This window comes from Podarcis cretensis, assembly GCF_951804945.1.
Source record: "Podarcis cretensis genome assembly, chromosome: 7".
NCBI classification, from domain to species: Eukaryota; Metazoa; Chordata; class Lepidosauria; order Squamata; family Lacertidae; genus Podarcis; species Podarcis cretensis.
In genome coordinates this window covers 76,968,417-76,993,718 of record NC_137176.1, presented here as the reverse complement: position 1 = coordinate 76,993,718, position 25,302 = coordinate 76,968,417, and the positions used below count along the sequence as shown (strand labels likewise).

General features: G+C 43.7%; 1 protein-coding gene across 11 annotated transcripts; it reads left to right on the top strand.

Annotated features, from left to right (window-relative positions):
* Positions 1-2,972: 2,972 nt before the first annotated feature.
* Positions 2,973-20,179, top strand: SLC30A8 (solute carrier family 30 member 8). 11 transcript variants are annotated; one of them, XM_079984437.1, is made up of 10 exons: positions 3,117-3,379; positions 4,400-4,610; positions 4,740-4,868; positions 8,741-8,922; positions 11,777-11,923; positions 13,735-13,888; positions 15,577-15,766; positions 16,657-16,762; positions 17,894-18,028; positions 19,779-20,179. In XM_079984437.1, exons 3-10 carry the CDS (start codon positions 4,786-4,788, stop codon positions 19,922-19,924), a joined length of 1,143 nt encoding a protein of 380 aa, XP_079840563.1. In that variant the 5' UTR covers positions 3,117-3,379; positions 4,400-4,610; positions 4,740-4,785; the 3' UTR covers positions 19,925-20,179. The 11 variants fall into 11 exon arrangements, with proteins under 11 accessions (XP_079840560.1, XP_079840570.1, XP_079840566.1 ...); XM_079984434.1 differs by lacking the exon at positions 3,117-3,379 and adding an exon at positions 2,973-3,101 and having other exon boundaries at positions 4,400-4,868; XM_079984444.1 differs by lacking the exons at positions 3,117-3,379; positions 4,400-4,610 and adding an exon at positions 2,977-3,101 and having other exon boundaries at positions 4,740-4,847.
* The last annotated feature ends 5,123 nt before the right edge of the window (positions 20,180-25,302 follow it).

The window sequence follows — 25,302 nt, the reverse complement described above, 5'->3', positions numbered from 1 at the left end:
TGGAATGCCCTCCCATTAGATGTCAAAGCGATAAACAACTACCTGACATTCAGAAGACATCTTAAGGCAGCCCTGTTCAGGGAAGTTTTTAATGTGTGATTTTACGGTATTTTTGGCTGGGGAAGCCCAGCCAGATGTGCGGGGTACAAATATTATTATTATTATTATTATTATTATTATTATTATTAGCTTATTATTAAAAGCTTATTATTATTATTATTAAAAGCTTCCCTAAACAAGGTTCAAATGTAAAAAATTGGCTGTGTCTAGAATGACCTGGTGAATGGAACAGGGGAAATATACATATATACACATCTATATATTAAGATGAAAATAATACTGAAATACAGATAAAATATGAAAGGTGAAAGGAAGTTTTGTGGGAGTGATGGAAGTCTAATTATTATTATTATTATTATTATTATTATTATTTGTAAAATAGTGTTTATTGTATTGAAATATTATACTTTTCTTTATTCTTTTTCTTTATTACTTTTTCTTTCTTTCTGTTTCATTGGATATTATTCGTTATGTATGGTTTTGTTTTGATGTATTTACTTTGCAATATAATAATTATTTATTTATTTTTAAAAAAACCATTTAAAGGCACTGAACTAGCTCCCCCAGGAAAACAAGCAGCATGTACGGATAGGTCCCAAATGGACATGGTTTGAAGGCCCTCTTGTTACCTGGTTGCCAGGAAATATTGAAGTGTGTTGCTGCCTGCCTTCATTCGCAGCAAGCTGCTGTCTTAATTTACAGTTATGTGTATGATAACATGTTAAGTAAATATTTGCACGATGGTTGGGGAAAACTGGCTGGTCTTGCAGTGGGTGAGAAATAATGTAGCTGAACCACCCAGCACCAATTGTATAAAATAAAAAGGAAGTTGTGACCAAAAATGGACCTTGGGCCCATCTAGTGGGCTGATAGATAGATAGATAATTTATTATGGTCAAAGACTTTATAACTCAGTCTTGTGAGAGCCATCCCCAGACTAGATTTGGGTTACTTTGTCCCGTTTGTATATTTGAGGACTTTGTTTGAAAGAAACTTGGAGCATTGTAATTAGCCTCAAATAATTTTAGATAACCTCAAGGAGTTTTGGATGGCTTCAGCAGGATTTCAAAGGGGCTTTAGAAGAGCCTCAAAGGAAGGGAGGATGTTCAAAAATGCCGTCCAGCGACTCCCGAAGTCCTTATCTGGCTGGGATATAAGCTTGTTTTCTGGGAGTGTGTCTTTTCCCCTTATTATTTTTTAAAAGCTCCTACTCACTGCTGAGGCTCACAGGAGATTTGCTTCAGGCGCCATCTTCTCAATCTAGTGGGCTGTTCTTCTGCTCTGAACCCCAAGTTCCACCAGCAAAAAGAGAAAGAAAAGAAAAGGGCTTAGAAAGATGTGTAGAAACATACTCTTTAATCAGGCGAGATGTTACACAAGGCAGAGGTATCGACAATAATCAGGCTGATGTTGTAGCCATGAGGTCAGCTTGGAGACTTGGCTCCAAGATGAACATGAAACCAGGTCCCTCCCCACTCAGTGCTTATCTGCTAAACATCACCTCTGCCTTTTCTTTTTTGCTGCCAGAATGTTTCTGTTCTTACTAACAAGATCCCATCCCCAAAGAAAAAGAAGTGCATCCAAGAGATATTATAAGCAACATAATTACAGACTTAATTCCTCAGCAGATTCCAGACATCATAAACATGAAAACAAATGAGAGAACATCTGTTATGGCCATGCAAAATGAAAAGAGCAACAAAGGGTTGTATCTAGCACTGGTCATACTTGGGGCAGACCCATTGAAATGAGTGGATATAATGAACACAGGTCCATTCATTTCTATGGCTCTACGAGCACCACATGGCAGGACAGAGTCTCAAAGAAAGAGTCTCCCAAGCCCAGATTCCCACAGTGTTCGCACACCTGTCTCAGCGACATCAACACTGGCTTGATCATGTCCACAGAATGGAAGATGGCAGGATCCCCAAGGATGTGCTCTGTGGGGAGCTGGCTTCAGGCACCAGGCCCATTGGTATTGAAAATTCATGATGATGGCCACCTGTCTAATTTCAACTGGGCATTGATTCCAGAGGGCTGGAGCTGCAGCACTAAAAAGCCCAGTGCCTAATACAGATTAAGGTACTCTCAGCAGTGCCTCATCTGAGGGTTCAGTTGCCAGGCAGGGATATATATGGGGGCAAAGTAGTCCCTTAGGGATAATCTGTTCCCAAGTTCTCAGCCGGTTTCATTATGCAGGACAAAGAGAAGACAGCTGACAGGAATACAATCCTTTCCAACAACTTGCTTACTTCATTTGATGTCAGTATGATGCCCGAGCTACTGTTTATCTTCCCAACCTATTGCTGGCATGGTATCTGTAATGGGATGTGGGGTTGCTTGTGCGTAAGCCGCAAACTGCTCCAAGCTGAGTAGTTTGGTCAAACTTTTCCCCGGCTGGACAGCCCTTCCTCCGTGGCTGTCTCAATCACTGGCAGAATCCGTCAGTGGGTGTTTCCTGAACTTTTTCCAACATAAAAGTTCTTTGACACCAAGTCTCCGCCTAGCCTCCCTGCGCGGAAGCTTTCTGCGCAGAGTGGGCGTCCCAAGCGGAGGCTCTGTGCTCTCCCCGCTGGTCTCGCTGGAACAGTCTCGGAGCCCTCCCTCCGAAGCTCCCTCAACCTCCCCTTTCTTCCTAGCGTCACGCCTATCTCCTTCCACAGCGGAAGTTCCCCCTCTCTCCTTGCTGGTTCCCTCTCCCGCGTCATTGGGGAGCCTTCCCTCCACCCTTGGCTCTGATGGCAGTTCCCTGACAGTATCATTTGTTTGTGTGTGTGTGTGTGTGTGTGTGTGTGTGTGTGTGTGTGTTTCCTGTCTTCCTGCAGCAATTCTTGTCCACTGAAGATGTCCTAGCGACTGTGATGTCACAAAGCCTTTTCCCCACCCTCCCTTTTCATAACAGCATCACCAGACCAGAGGGCAGATGGGCAGACCCTGTTGACCCAGGGGGCACAAAGTGATGTCACAAAGCCTATCATTAACCCTTTAGCGCAGAGACACTTTGCAATGGTTGCACAGTAAACACTAGAATTAGTGCTTGGGTGAGCATTGTGAGGGGTGGGGAGGGCGGGTGTCAATATGCCAACCCTCCAGGGCATGGGGAGTTCCGGCAGAGGGGTCTTGTCTGGCCAAAGGAGGTGAAAGGAGGATTTCTGGCTGCAGGTGCCCCCCATGGCTGTTGCTACCCCCTGCCAGCGAGGTCTGGGTCATTCTGTTAATCTGTCCTCTGCTCCAGTAGTGGTGCTAGTATATGCTGAATTGATCCGGAATGAAGCAGCTGCCATCCATTATTTGATCATTGGTAAGAGGGGCTGTCCTGGTATGTATTACTGGGACTGGGATAGGTGTAAACTGAGGGGGAAAGCAAGCCTATTCCAGCCTTGTCCACTTGTGTTCTCAGTATAGCATTGAGGCAGATCAGAAGGAAGGGCAGTAAAGGTAAAAATGTAAAGGACCCCTGGACGGTTAAGTCCAGTCAAAGGCAACTATGGGGTTGCGGTGCTCATCTCACTTTCAGGCCTAGGGGGCCGGCATTTGTCCACAGACAGCTTTCCGCGTCATGTAGCCAGCATGACTAAACCGCTTCTGGTGCAACACGACACCATTATATAAGCCAGAGCACACGGAAACGCCGTTTACCTTCCCGCTACAGTGGTACCTATTGATCTACTTGCACTGGTGTGCTTTCGAACTGCTAGGTTGGCAGGAGCTGAGACAGAGCAATGGGAGCTCACCCTGCTGCAGAGATTTGAACCGTGACCTTCTGATCGGCAAGCCCAAGAGGCTCAGTGGTTTAGACCACAGCACCATCCTCGTCCCAGCAGCCATGGTCACTACATGTCTTTAGGTTCCAGGCAAAAACATTCCTCTTTACCCAAGCCTAAGGCTATTAAATAATCTGTGGCCCATGAAAGTGCCGAGGAGAGAGGTCTGTTATTATGGTGACTATTTTATTATTAGGTTGTCATTATGGGTTTTTATTATGTTCTTATCATTGGTGTTCTGTAATGTGTTTTTAATGTACACTGCCCTGGGATCTTCTGATCAAGGGCTGTACATAAATTGAATAAATAAGAAAATTAATAAAATTTAAACAGGAATAGAATCTGTAGCTGGGGAAGACTGTGACCGGGTGCCTGCTTAGCCAGTTTAAACTGGGGTTAATTTGGACAGTTCTTCAAAGAGAGGACACTTTCAAATCTATAAATTAGGACACATGGACATCCTGCACCAAGCCTATAACTAGAATAACAAACAGTCTTTGTGGAGCAAGTATGCATAAGCACAGGAGAAATCTGTTATGAAATCCTCAGGCTTAAATGGTTTTCTGTCCATGCAGGTCAAATGACCCAGGCTGTAGCTGCTAAGCAGTGAACAGCAGATTAGTTGTTTCAGAGAAGCCAGCGCTGTTCTGCAGCCACCTGTTGCAAGGGTTTGAGTGAACCTGAGTCAGCAAATCTTGTGCATTTGACTGTGTCAGTTGGGGGCTGTCAGAAAGCAGGAAGGCATTCAAGGCACAGAGACCGAACAGCAGATTTACATCCCGGGAGGTAAACAGAGATGCTCTCAGCAGTTGAGCAGTTATTGGGTCCCTGGGGATGATTCGGGAGAGGTCTAACCTTGGAAACTTGGGCAGCTGTTTCTCTTGAGCTACAAGAACTGTCTTAATTCCTCATCAGCATCCAAAGAGTGACACAGCCATCATCCGGGATAAACTTGGCCACCATGACAACTATGGCAAAGGGTGCCGAAAAGACTTCCCTTGTGAATGACAGAGGTGGAAAGAGGTACACCATAGATCTTCCCAGGTAACCATGACATGCCTGTTTCATACTATTGCTTTGCTTTCTGTAGAATATCAAGATAAGCATGTTCCAAAGATGTAAAGTTACTTTTATAATTTGCTGGAAGTTGCCCAGAGTGGCTGGGGCAATGCAGACAGATGTGTGGCATATTAATTATTATTATTTTTATTATTGGGAAACATTATTGGTTCTAGACTTGCTGCGAGCTGCAGCATCACTTACTACAGAACATTCTCATTAATGTGGGATAAGTTGTGGGTAGGCATGGCAGTGGAATTCAATTCAGTTTGCCGCTGATAGGTAAACCTACCTAATTTGATCCTTCCAAAACAATACACAAACTGAAACACAGTGCACTTTTGAAATTTGCATTTCTCTGAATTTGCAATGTAGTTCTCCAATCAAGTAATGGTGTAGAAAACTGCATATACTGAGGTAAATTGTCCATAGAAATGGATATATTAGTGAAAATAGGATGCAAAAAGGCATTATATTAAAAAATTGTATATTAGGCAAAACTGCATACTTAGATGTGTATATTAGGAGAATATACACCCTAAAACGCTGCTGAATTTTCATGTGAAAATAAGTACATCACAAGCGGATGTGGAAATGTGAGAAGGGAACTTATGAATGATGCTGGGAGAAACCAAAACTGACAGATTCTATTGTCAGGAAAGCAGTGTTTAATGTCTGGACAAAATACAAAGACTTATTGGAAAATAAAACTCCAAGGTGGCTTTCACCATTGGAAGCTAAGGCCCGGAAAAGACTCAATATGGAGGCCAATTGGCCGAAGTATTGGGAAATATTAGAAAAAGATGGCGATAATTGGAAATTGCAGAGTCAGGAGAAAATGAAAGACAAAGTGTGAGATTGGTTACACTACGCTCAGATTAAAGAAGTTTTTAAACTTGACAAAAAGTTAGGATTCCAGGTGGAAAAATCGAAGCTAGAAACGGAATTGTTAGAGCCTAAGACTAAGGTACTTTCAAGAATGTATAACTTGCTGTTAAAATGGAATACACAAGATGAAATGGTTAAATCGGCTATGATAAAGTGGGCACAGGATATTGGGTATAACATCATGTTTGAGGACTGGGAGAGGTTGTGGACTAGTGGGCTGAATTTCACTGCATGTAATGCTTTGAAAGAGAATGTTATGAAAATGATATATAGATGGTATTTGACCCCAGTCAAACTGGCAAAAATATACCACTTGTCTGATAATAAATGTTGGAAATGTAAAGAAAATGAAGGAACATTCTTTCACCTCTGGTGGACTTGCCCGAGAGTGAAGGCTTTCTGGGAAATGATATATAATGAGCTGAAAAAGGTATTTAAGTATACCTTCCCTAAGAAACCAGAGGCCTTCCTTCTGGGTATTGTCGGCCAGAAGGTGTTAAAGAAGGATCGAACATTTTTTATGTATGCAACAACAGCAGCAAGGATACTCGTCGCTAAATATTGGAAAACTCAAGATTTACCCACACTGGAAGAATGGCAGATGCAACTGATAGACTATATGGAACTGGCTGAGATGACTGGCAGAATCCGAGACATGGGAGAAGAGACGGTGGAAGAAGACTGGAAAAAATTTAAGACCTATCTACAAAAATATTGTAAATTGTATGAATGTTAAGAAGGATGCTAGAGTAAAACAACTTGGCACTATTAAGTTAGAAGAAGAGAAATATGAAGATAAGTTAAACTTAAGGAAAGATAAAGTTTTGGAAATTTTAGGCTATATCTAAATTTTTAAGATCTGAATAAAGGATATTTAAATTAGAGATATAACATTGGAAAATTAGACAAATAAAAATAGAAACAAGGAGATAAATTTGCTGGAAAAAATTTATACCCAGGAATGCAGGAGCAGGAGACGTGAGGGAGTCCAAGAAGTTAAGAAAATTATGTTAAGAAATGTGTTATATTATATTGATTTTTTTTTTGGTATTGTAATTAAAACAAAAACTGTTAATAAAAAAAAACCTGACAGATTCACTCATTTTCAGTTATGGATTACAAGTTTAACTTACTTAATATATTCTGTTATCCTACTGTATTGTAAGCCACTTTTGTTATCCTACAAAATTCTGAAGTATAAATATTAAAGTTAATATTGGCTCCGTCTCCCTTTTCCTGTAATACATTTCCTCCCAAATATTTTGCACAATCGTCACATGTCTACTCAGAAATAAGCCCAGTGGGTTCCGTGGACCTTGCTCCCAGGTCAGTGTGTATAGGATTGCCGTTATAGTGAACTAGATGATTTAGAGTTAGGTTGCAACCTTATATATAGTTTACTGGGAAAGAACTCCACTGAAGTCTGTGGACCTACTTCTGAGTAAGTTTACAGATGATTGCCTTGTTATCGTCCAAGTAAACTGGGGGAGGAGCTATGGCCAAAAAGATATGCAAGAAATCTATTACTTTCTTCTTTTTTTAGTGTTAAATTGGTTCAAGAGGTTTCATAGGATGTGATTCATATAAATCAGGCTTCCTCAGCCTCGGCCCTCCAGATGTTTTTGGCCTACAACTCCCATGATCCCTAGCTAGCAGGACCAGTGGTCAGGGATGATGGGAATTGTAGTCTCAAAACATCTGGAGGGCCGAGGTTGAGGAAGCCTGATATAAACGGAAGTAAAGAAACAAATTGTAGCCACCTTGGTTATTTGTCACGGTCACATCCAAGGAATATTGGCACATACTCTTCCTTACTTCAGACTGATGTATTTTGCACCACCAGTCTGAGCCACACCACTGTAATACCAATAACTCACTCGTTGAATTGGGATGTTTTCTCAGTCAGCCTAGCAAATTTACTGTCGCACAGCATAGCACAATAATTACATGCTATTGGCGTGTAATTTATTCAAGGCCCCCACTGAATGCACAAAACCTCTTAAGATAAGCAGGCTAGTAAATTAACGAAAGAAATCTAAACAAGCAGCCCGATCCCCAAAGTCTTTGAAATCTGTGATTTCACCAATATGGACCCCACGTTTCCATACTCTCGTGTGCAGAGAATCTCTCTCACTTGGCAGATAACCTGCATCCTAAGGATCTCAGATGCCTGCCCTTGTTTTAAAAGGAGCACAATTTTAGCCCTTGTGGCTGCAAAGGTGAGCATGAAAAATGAGTCGTCAGCAGAGGTGCCACCTTGGCTGAGGGGCGCAGCATGAGTGTGAAATCACACGTGGTGAGTGGCGCATGCATGCTGTCGGGAGGAGGCATGTCCTTGGGAGCAGACCTTTCCCAGTGCTGTGCAGCTTCAATGGCTGTGGCTCCTCCTCTCTCACGCTCAGGAGGGGTCTGCCTTTGATGTTGTGCCACACTCAGCTTGGTGACTCAGCCTCTTCTGCCCTCCCAGTAATGAGGAGCTAAGCCTCCTCCTAAGAAATAGAGGTGAAACTCGAAAAATTAGAATATCGTGGAAAAGCTCATTTCTTTCAGTAATTCAACTTAAAATTATAACAAATAAAGGCTTGACATATCTCTCTTTGCATGTCATGAGTCTATCTCCTATATTAGTTTCACCTTTTAAGTTGAATTACTGAAATAAATGAACTTTCCCACAATATTCCGATTTTTCGAGTTTCACCTGTATTGAGGGGGCAGGTGACACTTCTGCACTCCAGAGTTGGCGCACCTGGTGGTCAGTGCCTGGTGAAAACTGAGTTGCCAGTGGCAGGCTGGCAAGGCTTACAGGGCGACTGGGGAGAGGGCTTGGTAATTTATTCAGCTCACAGAATGTGGCCTTTCTTGGAACAGAAATGATGGAGAGGGAGGGAAGGCTTGTGTAGAGAATATAAAGTCGTCGAATTCACAAACGCTTCTTGTTCCTCTCTCACACATGACATTGATCTACTAAGGAATAATCCACACAAAGAGAACCGCAGTGAGAAATCAGCAAATGTTGAGCCGGTTTCAAGGTATCACTGCCATAACCACTCAGAAGCCTATGAGGAGAGAAAGGGAGAGGAGAGGCAAGCCAAGAAGAAGCTTTACCTGGCATCGACAATCTGCTGCGTCTTCATGATAGCGGAAGTCATAGGTGGGAGTTCACTATTTCTCTTGTTAAATCACTCTCTCTCTCTCTCTGAAATATACTCAGAGTCGAGAGTGAATTTCATGCTCGTTATTCAGCTCATAGTGGTGAGGAGGAATGAAAGTCCCCTCAAAGTATCTTCTTTATATACATTATTTACACAATGGGCTGCACATGATTGGCTAATTCCGGAATTCTCCTGTAGACCAATCAGGTTGTGGATTCACTTCCATCTGGAGCTGGATTGGGTGGCTCCTGCAGACCAATCAGACTGCTGCATTGTTCTAGGACCAATCAGACTGCTGCATTCTGAATCCTTTTGTTCTAGGACCAATCAGACTGCTGCATTTTGGATCCTATTCAACTCAGTACATAACACTCTCTCTCTCTCTCTCTCTCTCTCTCTCTCTCTCACACACACACACACACACACACACACCTCTCTAATCGAGGCAAACAGGAAGTACAGTCAAACCTCAGTTGTCGAATGTAATCCGTTCCAGAAGCCCGTTTGGCTTCCGAAATGTTCGACAACTGAGGTCCAGCTTCCGATGGGCTGCAGGAGCTTCCTGTCCTCAAGTGGAAGCCACGTTAGATGTTCAGCTTCCGAAAAAGGTTCGAAAATCGGAGCATCTACTGCAAGACAGAGCTGTTCTGCTTGGCCTTTGGTTTGGACTCAGTCTGACCCTTATGTTTCCCTCCCCTTATGGTTTTGATTTATGGATAAAATGAAGCTGCATTTTAAATTGTATTTTAATAAACTGGTTTGTTTGTTTGTTTGTTTGTTTTCCCCTATTATGTTTTATTGTAATTTTATTGGTGTTAGCCGCCCTTAGCCCGGCTCTGGCCGGGGAGGGTGGGGTACAAATAAAAATTATTAGTAGTAGTAGCAGTAGTATTATTATAGTTGTTAACAACACAAGGTTTTCCCCATCTCCAGTTTATAAAGCGTTTAAATTGTTGTTGTGCCAGCTTTCAGCAGGCCTCTCTTTTTTGCTGCAGAACTTTAAGCTCTGATGAAACACGTATTAACTGCTAGTACAGACAGCAGTCTCTTTGACATTGCAACGATGAAACTGGTTTATTTTCAAAATCAGTCTAGATACTGCTTGCTGGATGATTGACCACTGAGTGACTGACAATTCCCATTGCTGTGTTAGTGCACAAAGCAGTAAACAAGTCACTGTGAATAACGCTCTATCTCGGAAACAATTTGGTGGGAACATCATTACAAAGCAATAAAGACTTGCTAATCTGAAAGAAACATTTGTCTTTAAAATAATGAGAGAACAAATTATCCTTCCATCCTACTCTTAGGGGCAAATGCAACTGATACAGTGGTCTGGCTCACACACAACGCTATGCCAAAGCTATTACTTCATGTGGACAAGGAAGTGCGCAGTTGCACAGAGCAAAAAGAGTCAAAGCCACTTTGCTCCTTCCTTGATCCTGCTGCTGCTGGGCCACCTGGAGCTAAGCTACGGTTTGGATCAATGTTGTTTTCATAAGGACTTTTTAAACAAAACAAAAACAAAAAACAAAAACTACAACATGGACGTGACAATGTGGAGAACTGACTTTAAGATTGGAAAAATGATGGCTAACCTGATCCAAAACACCCACCCACCCTACTCACATGAAAACAAAGACCACCGCAGCCAACCACAAATGAACAACCACACCCCAACCTCTCTCACCACCAAAGAAATACAAGTGAATAGCAGAGAACCTGCACAAGCAACACTGACACCAAACCCTACATATAGTAATTAAAATAGAAACATCGTCACCCGACCCCACCCCTACCCATCTCCCCCCACCACCTCTTTCCCCCTTTTCTTCCTAATGTCTCAACAAATGAAACTGATTTGTAAAAATGTTAAATGGGGGGGGGGGAATACGAGAGAGACATTGCAAACACTTTTCTAAATCAAGAAAATCTTTAATAAAAATAATAATAAAAAAAGATTGGAAAAATGAGAAACTGAGAGAAACCCCAATTGTCAGATTCAACAATAGCTAAGCTAATGTCAACCAGAGGATGGAAAGATTCTGGTTTGAAGGACACAGTGGTTCTCTCTCTCTCTCTCTCTCTCTCTCTCTCTCACACACACACACACACACACACACACATGTCCAGCCATCTAATAGTTACAGCAGTCATGCCTTGTAGGGACCAGCTGAGAGGCCTAAACCCCAGTAGGAGACCCACTACCAATCCCCGGGTGCCTCCTGTCCCTGGTGATCTTCCTCTGTGCTGTTCTTGTTTCTTCTCCTGGTGCCTCTGACCAAGCCTTGAAAGGAACCCTGAGAAAGTGCTGTAAAGTCCACATTCCTTGCCCTGTCTCTGTCTCAAAGATCTGGAAGATACAGTGTCCTGGATCTTGAGGGGGAGGACAGGCTGAGTGAGGATGGAGGGGAGAAGTGATCTGCAGAGGATCCAAAGGTCTTCCTGCAGTGGCCACTCCTGAGTAAGTTTTGAGTGACAAAAAATCCTACCACATACCCTCCAACATTCCTCAGATGCAAATAGGGCCATTCTATTCTACATCAGTATCACTGCTAGTTAGTTGTATTTATTGATTTGGGGGTTTTCTGTTTCCCTCAGGCTTTCCTAACCACAATACATAAATTCAAAGATTCCTGCACTTAAAAAACTGCACTGTTTCCGCCAATAACTTTTGTACTTGATCAGCCAGGAGGAAATGTTCAAGCAGTGATACTGATGTGGAACACAATGTCCCTATTTTTGTCTGGGGAACGTTGGAGGGTATGCTACCACTGTCTTTTGTGTGACATCTGTTTTGAATTTTTGCTTCCTTCCTTGGATTGAGTAACTATCATCATTGCTTTGACCTAGGTGGACACATGGCAGGTAGTCTTGCTGTGATGATGGATGCATCCCATGTAATGGTGGACCTGATGAGCTTTATGATCAGCATCTTTTCTCTGTGGCTGTCATCTAAACCCCCCAATAAGAGATTCACCTATGGATGGCACAGAGCAGGTACCAAACATTACTGCAGTGTAAAAACTATGAAAAGCAATCCCTATCAACAATGGATCAGATGCTGAGATCAGCACAGAGAGTAGGGTTCCTCAAACTTGGGTCTCCGAGCTGTTTTGGGACCGTAACACCAATCATCCCTAGCTAGCAGGACCAATATGGTCAGGGATGATGGGAATTCTAGTCCAAAAACAACTGGAGGGCACCAGGTTGTGAAATGTTTGGGGTTGTAGCCAACTAAAGTCCTACTCAGAGTAGAACCATTGAAATTAATAAACCTAAGTTCATATCTATTAACTTCATTGGAGCTATTTCAGGCTTCAGGAGGATCTCCAGAGCCTTAGAATTAAGAAACAGATTGCTTAGTCCAGGAATATGTCCACAGTGTCAGAATGGAGCTCAACATCATGTGATAAATTAACTCCTGGTTTTCCCCAAAGCTTTCTTCTTCAGAGAGATTGATTTTGAGGACAAAAATGTCTCTCTCTCTTTTTTACTGTTGCTATTGTTAAGCAAGTGGGAGTTGGAAATCCCTGTTAAACTACTCCAAATAATTTTATGTAGACTGCTTTGGGGTCCTTGTTAGGTCTCTTTTAGCAATGACTGGGGGCCCCTCCACCAGATTTGGGTTTTTTGCTGCTATATTCTGCAACATGCCATTGATACATTTGTGGCAGATTTGTACTGGACCATTCCCATATCATTCCACTTTGTTAGCTGTTGTGCGATGCTTCCTCCGTTTTTACCCTATTACCGTACTGCTATCTGGAAGGACACCTTTGCACTACAGTGTAAAAAAAAAAAGAGGAGAGACATAAAACAAATAAACAAACCCCAAAACCTTTGTGGCAGATCTTATGGGATATGTACTGATTGGAAATGAAGCAATATGTCTGCCTTGAAACTCTTGCAGATACAAACAGTACAGAATCATGTGTGACCTCCACATAGCATCATGTCTACAAATCATCATGAATGCACAATAAAAGGGAGGTCCAGAATGAATGAATGAAGTGTCATGACTTCCCCAAAGGAATCCTGGGAATCAGGAGTTCTGTTGGCGAATTCTACCTTCTTCACAGCATGACATATCCCAGGATTCCCTGGTGCAATGGAATGACCATTAACAACTTCTCCTCCTCCTCCTCCTCCTCCTCCTCCTCCTCCTCCTCCTCCTTCTCTTTCTTCTTTATTGAATTTATAGACCGCCCTATACCCGGGGATCTCAGAGCAGTTCACAGAATAAAATCAAGATATAAAACCACAAAATACATAACAACAATCCAATAGCCACCCCCCAAAAAAAATCATTTCAAAGGGGCATAGAATGTAAATCAGATCAACCAAAGGCCTGGTTAAAAAGGAACGTTTTTGCCTGGTGCCTAAAGGTGTATATTGAAGGTGTCAGGCGAACTTCCCTGGGGAGAGCATTCCACAAGTGGGGTGCCACTGCAAAGAAGGCCGGTTCTTTTGCTGCCACCTTCCAGACCTCTCAAGTAGGCAGCACATGAAGAAGGGCCTCAGAAGATGATCTCAGGGTCTGAGTAGGTTCTTATGGAGAGGTGGTCCATGAGATATTGCAGTCCTGAGCTGTTTAAGGCTTTATAGGTCAAAACCAGCACTTTGAACAGGGCCTGGAAACTAATTGGTAGCCAGTGCAGTCAGACTAGAACTAGCGCAGTCGAACCAGCACCAGTCTATAGTATAGGTAGAAGATCATATGCCCTACATCCAGTTGGGAGGGGGGGCAGTTTTTTGTTGGAAAAATATTTTAGTTACCCTACTATCCTAACAATTATTTGAATCACTAGAAATCCTTGGAGCTTTCCTGTCAGTTATCGTCATCTGGGTGGTGACTGGCATATTGACGTTTTTAGCCGTCATGAGGCTGTGGCACCCACATTATGAAATCGAAAGTACAGTCATGCTAATTACGTCTGCCTGTGCAGTAATAGCCAACATAATGTAAGTGGTCCTTTATCTTTGTTTTAATCTTAAATGCTACTGTGTCGAGAAAAATGTCATGTTATTATGAGCAATCTCTCCCCCCCCCCCCTTTAAAAGTCTGGCTGGGTTCTGCGGTTATATTTCAGCAGGGGAAAACTGAAAGAGAATATAGAGTTCAACTAAGCTGGATATTTTGACATTGCTGGAATGGGCTGGGATGCTCAGGGGAGGGATGCTAAGATGTCGGATTCACACAAAGAACAGCTGTTCAAGACAAACCCAGTTTGCTTCAAGTCCCGATTCAGCAATCGTGATCAGCCCCCAGTTCATTTTGGAACACGCCATGCCTCACCTAACCCAGGTGCTGAACCAAATCGGTGAACTTCCACAACCCCTGGGTCAGGGAGCAAGGAGAAGCATGGGACAAGGAATGAATGTCTCTATTGCATCATCTCTTCCCCCCTGCCCCATTGCCCAAACACATGTTTAATATCCTCCACCCCTTTTGACAGCTCTGGGTTGCTCTGGATGAATCCGATCCATGCAGATCCAATCTTAGGATCCAGGCAGATCCAGCCTTAACCCATTCCGGAAAAATCTCAGAACAGCCCAAATCAGCTCAATTGAGATTTGTCTGGTCCAGATGCATGGGCCTAGTTATCTAAATGTTATTGCAATTATTTGGAATAGCATTAAGAAAAGGAAAGAATGAATGGCATTGGTCTCAAGGAGCTTGCAGCCTAAATGTTGACAACAGAGGAAGGGAAAGAAAGAAAGAGAAAGAAATGCAGTTACAATTAAACATAATTAGGCTTCATTACAATTTGAGGATCAGGGGTATAAGCCAAATGCTTCATGGGAAAAGTAGGTGTTTCAGAGGAGCAGGGAGGCCACCACGTACAGTGGTACCTTGGTTCTCAAATGCCTTGGTACTCAAACAACTTGGAACCCGAACACTACAAACCCGGAAGTAAGTGTTCTGGTTTGCAAACATTTTTTGGAAGCCAAAAATTCTCCGTTTTGAGTGTTACGCTTCTGATTTGAGTGCCACTTCCATTTTGAGTGCCACACTTCCGTTTTGAGTGTTACACCGAGGTCTGTCTGTTTTTGCTATTTATTTTGCATTTTTGTGGCTTTTTGTTTGTTTTTGTGACTGTGTGGAACCCAGTTCAGCTACTGATTGGTTGATTGTGTGACTGCAGTACATTGTTTATTGCTTTCATTTTATGGATCAGTGGTCTCATTAGATAGAAAAATTCATGTTAAATTGCTGTTTTAGGGGTTGCTTTTTAAAGTTTGGAATGGATTAATCCATTTGCGTTACTTTCTATGGGAAAGCACACCTTGGTTTTGGAACGCTTTGGTTTTGGAAGGGATTTCCGGAACTGATTTTGAGAACCAAGTTACCACTGTACAAGTGTTTCAACAGTCTTGTGGAGGGAGACAGGAAGAAACAAATGCACTTGTCTGCCCAAACTCATCCTCATAACCGCATCCACCTAACCACGGTGTTTAAACATAGCTTTTGGCTACACTGATAATAAAAAAACCTGTTTGACACCAATTCATCTGCCTGCATTACAAACTGCGAGGATATTTGCTTCATATGCTCAAGAAACAGGAGAGAATTATATAGCTATGGGATGTTTTCAATTACATATCATAGCGTGAGGGGATGAGTGGTCTTGCGCGTGTGATTCTTGCAGATTAAGCTTCACCCTGCACCCAAAGGGGAAGGAGCATCTTCACCACGGCCACAAAGCCCATCACTGCAGACCTTCGGATTCAGAGCAAGTGTTAAACAATGCCAGTATAAGAGCTGCTTTTGTCCACGCCATCGGAGATCTGTTCCAGAGCCTTAGTGTGCTAATCAGTGCGCTTATAATCTTCTTTAAGGTCAGTTTTATTGAGTTGACTCACCTCTATAGCAATTAAGCATGCAGCTGTTTTCATAGCACGTCAAATTTTTATGCAGTGCAGCATTTTGTTCTCCCAGTGGCCAACCTATGGGAAGCCTGAAGAGGGCATGTGTAACTATTGAGAGGGATGTTGCCTTGGATACTGGAGGTGTGTTGCCGTTTGAGGGAATGCCAAAGTCTCACTTCCCACAACTTGTCTTGCAAAATTTCACTCAGGTCCACACCATACATTTACACCCTTATACCACCTTAACAGTTATATGTGTTCCCCCAAAGAATCCTGGGAACTGTAGTCTATTAAGGAGGCTGACCTCATGGATCCAAAGTTCCCAGGATCCTCTGTGACTATTAAAGGGATATGACAGTGCTTTAAAGGCATGGTGTGGATCTGGCCTCGCTCAATCCTTAGTTGTTTATGAAATTGCCAACGTTGCACTGAGTCATTTTGTCCTGACTTCCTTCCTCAAAGTGCCACCTCTGTTACTGACACTGCTGTGAGGGTGAGGGTGGAGAGAACACACCCCAAATTCTGGGTTCCAATATGGTTAATACTTATTAACTGGTTCAACCTATTTACAAACCTGTGATGACAACCACAAGGCATTTGTTTACAAAGCAAATGTTATATTACAAAGCATTTTTTAAAGTGCTTGTTAACAGAAAGTGGTTTATTATTGGGTTGCTGAATGGGAAAAAGTAGTGATGCAATTGACTTCTGACAAGCACACAGAGTGCGAACAAGACTTGAGTGTATTGGGGGAGGAGGGGGCTATTTTAATTTCACTGCACACAGGTGGTGTAGTGACAATAATAGTTATTATTATTATTAATAATTTTTATTATTCACTGAATATCTATTTTTTCTAGCCAGAATACAAAATAGCCGACCCTATCTGCACATTTGTATTTTCTGTACTTGTTCTGGCAACAACCTTAACTATTTTACGGGACATTTCAGTTGTGCTGATGGAAGGTAAGGTGTTTTGTTTGTAGAACAACTTTTTTTCCTGCAGAATCCATCCTTCCTTCCTTCCTTCCTTCCTTCCTTCCTTCCTTCCTTTTCCTTCCTTCCTTCCTTCCTTCCTTCTACACTACTTATTATCCCACCTTGTTGGCATGATGAACCTCAAAGTGAGATACGTCAGAGGTGTTCAGGTGGCATCCCATTCATGAGCAAAGCCACCTACAGAATATCAAAGTATGAACCAGCATAGATCTAAATATTGAATTCAACAATAAAACATCATGTAAACATGACAGTATCCCCAGTTCTTAATGGCTGTCCAGGTAGCTCCCTGGTTTTCTAGGGAGTTTCATCTGATGAAGATAGCAATGGTTAGGACTGCTGGTGGCACAAGCCTCAGCGTGACTATGCATTCATTCAAAAATTATGGGATTTCATTATTACATTCCTCCTGTCCCACCAGATATCAATGAATGTGGGGTGCAGGAAATACCCAGCAGACCCAAACCTAGGAGGTCAACAGCAGAGGCTGTTATTGCTTTGCTTAGATATCTAGAAGCAACTGAGCTGTGTGAAGGAGCAGACCAGAAGCTGTTTGCATCATCCTTTGGCCAGAACTTTGATTGGTCTGATTATCTAACCTGATCCAACCATTCTGGGGTTTCTCTTAGCTCTCTGAACAAGCCTCCTGTTCAAAGGAACCTGCCCTTCCACCGTGGAACACACGAACCCCCTTAATTTACTTTAACGAAGGACCAGTTCACATATGTACACAGCCTGGTGGTTTTTCACATGCTGTAGTGGTGGGTTATTTCTCTTCCCCTCTCTCTTAGATACGCAGTGCAACATACAAAGCCCTTATGCAGAGAGATTGGGGTTGCACAAACTTTCCAATGATAACAAGGGAGGCAGAAATAATGGTGGGGCTGTGTGTATTCTTGTAATGTTATGTGATTGGTGAGTTGGGTTGGTGTGGATATACCTCTCTTTCCACCATGGGAAGAAATTAGATTGGCTTGGTGAACATGCGGACAAGCTCAGAAATGAAGCATTTCTAATGATCTGTGATGAAAAATTCTCTTTAACTGTAGGAATCTGTATTCTGGAAATTAAAAAAGGCATTTACCCCCATTTCTACAGGGTCCCCAGGGGTACTTCCCTATGATGAGGTGAAAGAGAGAATTCTAGCAATAGAAAAAGTGGAGTCTGTTCACAGCCTTCACCTTTGGTGTCTGACAATGAATCAGATACTCCTATCAGCTCACATCGTCACAGGTCAGTACATTTCTGTAAAATAAAAAATGAGTGTTTTCTTGGGAAATGAGGTCAAGCTGAAGTAAAGGCCACTATTTATCTGTGGTCACTGCTTGGTTGTTTTAAAAAGGGTACACAAGAAGATAAAAAAAATGTTGTGGCTCTTATTGTCCCTACTCAAAACATACATCCCACTGACATCAAATGGCAGTTCCTTCTATGCACTTGAGTGCCTACCTGAGTGTAGACTGTGAGCCAGAAGTTCAAATCTTAGCCACAAGGTAGCCTTTGCTAGGGGGTCTAATAGGCACCACATGTCAGGCTCGGGGAATCAAATCCTGCCCATGATGGGAGCCCAGAATCAGAGAAATGATAAAAGTTCTTACCAAGCAATTTATTCAATAATTTACAGAGAATGACAAAGGAATGCAGCCATCCCTAATAACGGTGTTGCTCCAATTAAAGTCCCACCCCTCCTGAAAGGTAAAGGGACCCCTGACCATTAGGTCCAGTCGCGGATGACTCTGGGGTTGTGGTGCTCATCTCACTTTACTGGCCAAGGAAGCCGGCGTACAGCTTCCGGGTCATGTGGCCAGCATGACTAAGCCTCTTCTGGCAAACCAGAGCAGCGCACGGAAACGCCGTTTACGTTCCCGCCGGAGTGGTACCTATTTATCTACTTGCACTTTGACATGCTTTGGAACTGCTATGTTGGCAGGAGCAGGGACCGAGTAACGGAAGCTCACCCTGTTGCAGGGATTTGAACTGCCGACCTTCTGATCGGCAAGCCCTAGGCTCTGTGGTTTAGAACACAGCGCCACCCGCGTCCTAGCCCACCCATCCTATGTTTCCCTAATTTGACATCACTCCTGCATTGGTTAATCTGAGCTTTCTGCCTCTGAGCTCTCTGTTCTAATATCCTCAATGCCCGTCTGGTCTTAGGCATTCCAGGAATTGGGGTTCAAGGAATGCTTTCCAAGGACACTGAGTCTGTCAGCTGTCTCTCCCCTGGTGCTTCTCCTCCTTCCTGCTGTTCTCCTTTCAGTATTTCCTAGCTTCTGCCCTCTGCAGCCTCTGAATTATGCCCTTCTGTAAACCACTGTTCTAAATCTATACTGTCTTCCTGTTCTCAGGAAGGTTCAGGAGAAGAGGGGGCAGCACCCACCATTCCTCTTCACTCCAGTCCCTGACACCATAGCTCTCTCGAGCTAAGAGCCCTCTCTCTGAGATATGAAGATGTTAATTATACTGACCAGGAAAAAAGGAAATGGAAATATTTACTTTTGAAGAAAAGCTACGCTCGAAAGTCACTAGGGTCCTGTTTACTGGGCATTTGTCCTGATTTCTTCACACTTTTATGACATCCACGATTACTGAGCATTTATCCAGATTATCTTGCACAAAGATTGTGGGGAGTTTATATGACATATTGTGCATTCATTCTGATTTTTCTGTGGGGAGGTTATATGATGTCGTGTCAAACAATTGTTATCCCATCGTTTCCACTGCATTTACCTGTCAGTTTCCTTAATGCAAAAAGCCTGGGTTGGTTTTTTTAAGCAGTTTTGTTTCCCAAGCGTACCAAAAACACTTTAATTGTTTAACCTGAATTTGAATCCTTCTCTACAGATTAGCAACAGTCTGGAAGCTGCCTAGTTTTTGCAAGCCCCACCCCTTGTTCGACAAACTATAATTGCATGAGAAAACTCTTGTCCTTAGGACTGCAAGATGTGCACTGCATCCATTAATTCCTTGTGTTTGTCTCCTACAGTGGATGCTGCAGACAAACAACAGATTTTGAATAAAATTACCGAAGTTCTATTTGACACTCACCATTTCTACGCGGTCACCCTTCAAATTGAAGCCAAAGCAGACCAGAAACCAGGCTGTGTTTTCTGTCAAGACCCAAGAGACTGAAGTTATTGGGTTGCACTAATAATCATTCATTTGATGGGTCCGTAGCTACTAAACGAGATGGATTAATAGGCTTTGCTTTGGCCCTAAATCAAACTGCATTGAAAACACAATGGCCTAAGCATTGTGAAGATTGCAGAACTCATGATTAGGGATCAGTGATTTAGTCCATTTCCTCTCCTTACAACTTTTGTGTATGTTCATCCATAAGTCCTTTCCATTCTGTTTCCATATTAATCTGCTTCTTTATTTTAAAAAGTCTGCAATTATGTATTTAAATTCTATTTTGAAATGTATTTTCTCATAAATAAGCATTTAAAAATGTGTTTTCTCTCAAAATGTGTGCGGCTTTCTTCTGTTCTGTTTTCTTGCGCTGAGTATTACATTGAGGCAGTGCAAAAGTCAGTGCATAAGTAACAGAGTAATCCCAACTGCCCCACCCCCTTACTCGGGGGTTGGTTGAACACCTCCACCTAACAAGGGGTGGGCAAATGTGTCAATTTTGTTTTCTTATTTTTCCTATCTTAAGTTCAGTTTTCCACATTTCCTCACCAGGTTGCAATATTTTAAGTGCTCATCAAAATTTGCCCCCAGATTAGTGTGAGATTCTGCTAATGTATGCAATTTTGTCTAATGCACACATTTTTGCAAAGCAATTTTCCTTACTGTGATGCATTTTTGTATGCTGTCTCCACTAATGTATGCGTTCATGTGCAGAACGTACCCTAGTACGTGTATTTTTGGCTGAAGACAGCATTGCAAAATTCAGAGAAGTGTGAATTTTGAAGGGTGGCTGTGTTTCAGTTTGCATATTGTTTCAGAAGGTGCAAATTGGGTAAGCTCATCTTTAAATGTGAACTGAATTGAATTTCTCCACCATCCCTACACCCAACTAAACTGGCTGCCATTGCTGCAAAGTGATGCAAGCATCACTCTGTCAATTCAGAGCATCTCCTTCTACCTACCAAACATGCAGGTGGGAGGAAGGCTGCCAGTGGAAGACCCCAAAACGACACCTCCTGAAGGCAAGGATGGCTCAGCTGGCCTGGGATCTGCTGGCCCCACCACTGTCACATGATAGCATTGGTCCCAATCGTTATATCAGCTCCAAACTAGAACAACCACCATCCTGCACCTCCCCTCCAGCACCCACACCTTCTGCTGTAATGATCCCGTTGCTACATAAAGCCTCACTGTTCAGCAACCAAGGTCTGAATTGTCCTATGAGTTCCAATCCACCCATTAGTCCGGGAGATGCCAATCAAGTCAGTTCACATCATAGACTCAGATACTTGGAAGGGACTTTGGAGGTCATTTAGTAACACCTACCCACGCCCTGTCCAATGCAATGTCTGCAATTCTGGACACAACTACAGCATCCCTGACACACAGCTCCCCACCTCTCATTAAATAACAAGCAAAGGACAGACATCATCATCATCATTATTCCCTGCCTATCTGACTGGGTTGCACTCTCCGCAAGTACTGAGTTCCTCAAGCATCCCTACTAGTGTCAGGCTTTAGGGAATCTGACCCCCCCCCCCATGGTAGGCAGCCAAGAATTGGATAAAAAAGGAGAGTTCTTACCTGTGCTGGGCCCGGGGGTAACCCAAGTAACACGGTCCAGGTCCAGTCCCAAATCCAAGGGTTTCACAAGAAGTCAGTACTGCAGGGCCAAGGCAGGACACGAGACAGAAAACCAGGGAAGGTCAGGCACATGATCACAGGCAGGTTCTGGTAAACAGCAATGTTGCTACTGCAACCTGGAGCGGAATCCGACAGCCTTTTATCTTTGTCGGGGTAGCGGCTGGTCCTGATCTCCCAGTGGCTCACTTCCCTGTTTTGCCCGAAGGCGAGCACTCCTCCTGCGAGTACTCAGGTCTCTCCTTCTCTCAGACCTTAGTCTCTGCAGCTCGGGAGATGTCGGTGGGTTACTAGACCCAGAGGCCGCCTCAGCCTCTCCTGACCCAGGAGCAGCTGTAAGTGATTGCCCAGCTGAAGGCAATGAGGTAATCCCAGTATCTGGAGCCGGCAGGCTCAGGCCCCTGACTCGGCCCAGCTGGTGCTTGTTTCAGGGGAACCTGTGCAGACTGCAGCTCTTCAGAATCAGGCCCCAGACTTGGTTCAGCTGCCGCCTGAGGCAAAGGATCCGGCGTGGACTGAGACTCCTCTGGCTCCGAGTCCTAGCCCAAGTCCCAGGCCATCACATTACCAAGTCTTGTTATTCAATATTCACAGAGAGGGGCTTAGAAAGGAGCTCTTGTAGTAATAATGGTGTTGCTCCGAGTAAAGCCCCCCACTTCCTCCATCTCTCCTCTTATACGTCATCCCTACATTGGCTAAGCTGAGCTTTCTGCCTCTGAGCTTTCTGTTCTCCTACTTTCAGTGCCTGCTGGGTTCTGGGAGAAGCAGGGGTCTGCAATGCTTTCTTAAAGACACTGAGTCTGTCTGCTGTCTCTCCCCTGGTGCTACTGCTTCTTCCTGCTCCTCTTCCAATATTTCCCAGCTTCTCCCCTCTGCAGCCTCTGGATTGGGACCTTTCACAACCCACCATTGTAAATCTATACAGTGGTACCTTGGTTTATGAACAACTTGGATAAAGAACGCTGCAAACCCGGAAGTAGGTGTTTTGGTTTGTGAACTTTGCCTTGGTAGCAGAACATGTTTCACTTCCTGTTGAGTGTGTTCCATTTGTAAATTGAGTCCCCCTCTACTATGGGAAAGCATGCCTTGGTTTAAGAACGCTTTGGTTTAAGAACGGACTTCCGGAACGGATTAAGTTTGTAAACCAAGGTACTACAGTACTGTCTCCTTCTTCTCTGGCAGGTTCAGGCTGAGGAGGCGGTATCCACCATTTGCCCCCTCCTCTGCCCAGTCAGTATCTGACAACTAGCAATGAAAGGAAGCAACCCATTCCATCTTATTTCTACGTTGGCATACAAACCATGCCTTGTGAGGGGCTGCCAAAAAAGATATTAAACCATTGGCCATGCTGGATGGGGGTGATGGGAGCTGGCCTCTCCTGCTGCCATAGAAAGGTTTGGGGAAACCCCACGCCCAACCCCATAAATGTTTGGACTGCATCCTATCAGCCCTAGTTAGAATGGCTAAGGTTAAGGAATGATGGGAGGTGTGGCCCCACTGGCAGAGGAAGAGGAGTGCGAGGGGGAGCCCACTGCCCCCGGCAGCGCGATCCTGGTGGAGTGCCATCACGGCTGCCCCTCTGCCCATGCTGGGTGCCATGCCCCCACAGGCGGTGCACTACACCCCCAGCCCCGCCGCCACCTGCTCTCCGCCCCCCAGTGCCGGAGTGTGAGGCTCTGCCACTGTGCAGTCCACTGATATCTGTAGGGCCACAGGGCCCCCCTCCCCATTCCTGCCATCAGTCATCCTTGCCTTGGGCCCTAGGAAGGAAAAGGAGCTTGTAAACTCTGTATAAATCCAGAAGTCTTCTCTTCCTGAAGCATGCACAGAGAAATAGCACTCACAGGCTCTAATTTACCACACTGCCTCAATTTCAATAAGTAATAAAATATTGAACGAAACGTTTAAAAAGAAGCCGGTGGAATCATTAACTACTGAAAATGAGCAAAACAACAAGATGCTTCTTTAATTGCCTCTCCCCCTTCCTGACGCACAAAGACACAGTTTATGGAACGAGACACTATTGTGAGACAAAAAGATAATCAATGCTGAGTGGTTGTTCTAGTGAGCTGTGCGGCAATTTAACAGCGCAAACAAACCAGAGAGGCTGGAGACCCAACGTAGCCTTAAATTAGTGTCTCAGGATACTGGAAGTACGGAAAGGCCAGCTGAAGGAACACAAGTCAATGAAGCAGTACATGTGAAAAGGATCTAGGAGTCTTGGTTGACCACAAACTTGACATGAGCCAACAGTGTGACGCGGCAGCTAAAAAAGCCAATGCAATTCTGGGCTGCATCAATAGGAGTATAGCATCTAGATCAAGGGAAGTAATAGTGCCACTGTATTCTGCTCTGGTCAGACCTCACCTGGAGTACTGTGTCCAGTTCTGGGCACCACAGTTCAAGAAGGACACTGACAAACTGGAACGTGTCCAGAGGAGGGCAACCAAAATGGTCAAAGGCCTGGAAACGATGCCTTATGAGGAACGGCTAAGGGAGCTGGGCATGTTTAGCCTGGAGAAGAGGAGGTTAAGGGGTGATATGATAGCCATGTTCAAATATATAAAAGGATGTCACATAGAGGAGGGAGAAAGGTTGTTTTCTGCTGCTCCAGAGAAGCAGACACGGAGCAATGGTTCCAAACTACAAGAAAAAAGATTCCACCTAAACATTAGGAGGAACTTCCTGACAGTAAGAGCTGTTCGACAGTGGAATTTGCTGCCAAGGAGTGTGGTGGAGTCTCCTTCTTTGGAGGTCTTTAAGCAGAGGCTTGACAACCATATGTCAGGAGTGCTCTGGTGGTGTTTCCTGCTTGGCAGGGGGTTGGACTTGATGGCCCTTGTGGTCTCTTCCAACTCTATGATTCTATGATTCTAAGCATAAAGTTACCAAATGCACAGTAATGATGCTGCCATGGATGTAGCGACTCATGCAAAGAAGCATTGCGGGATGACCCAATTCAGGGATAAGGAACCTGTGACCCCACAGATGTTGTTGGGCTACCATCCACATCATCCTGGTCAGTGGCCGTGCTGGCTGTGGGTGATGCAAGTTGGAGTCCAACAGCACCTTGGGGGGCTACCTGCTCCCTCAGGGCCTCAGCCTCCAGTTCTTAAATAAGTTCTCAGTTTGAGCTAACTCCATCGGTGCTGAAGAAACGGCTCCTCTGGAAGCCAAAGCCCTTGGGGCCAGTCTTCCTTGGAGCAGGAAAATGGACAAGTGGAAGATGCTGTTCCATGTCCTCACCCTCACCACTGACTGGATGCTCAAGAGTGGACAGACAAGCAGCAGTAGCGTGGCCTCACATGCTGCTTTACAGAGGTCAGGCCTCTGTCTGTCCAAGTGTGGTTTAAAGACACCTAAGAAGAAAGAGCAGAAGCCTTGACAGTTGCCCATCGACAGGGAACAACACCTGAGCATCAGGCTGAACAAAAACACATCACCTGGACACAGTCTTCCCCAATATGGTCTATTTATTGTGCTTTCATTCAGATTTCAGCATCTGTAGATCAAGCTAGCCACATCTTGTGCAAATCTGTGCCCTTTTATGGCAACCCTCTCAGTTGTTTTTTAATTTTTATTTCAAAAAAAATAAAATACAAACATCAAATTCAAAATCCATATTCATTTTCTAACATAAGCCTATTACATAGATTACCTAAATTAAAATATATCTAATTGCTCTAGGCTTCCCTTTGCTATATGTAAATACAACACAATTAATAAATTATATTATA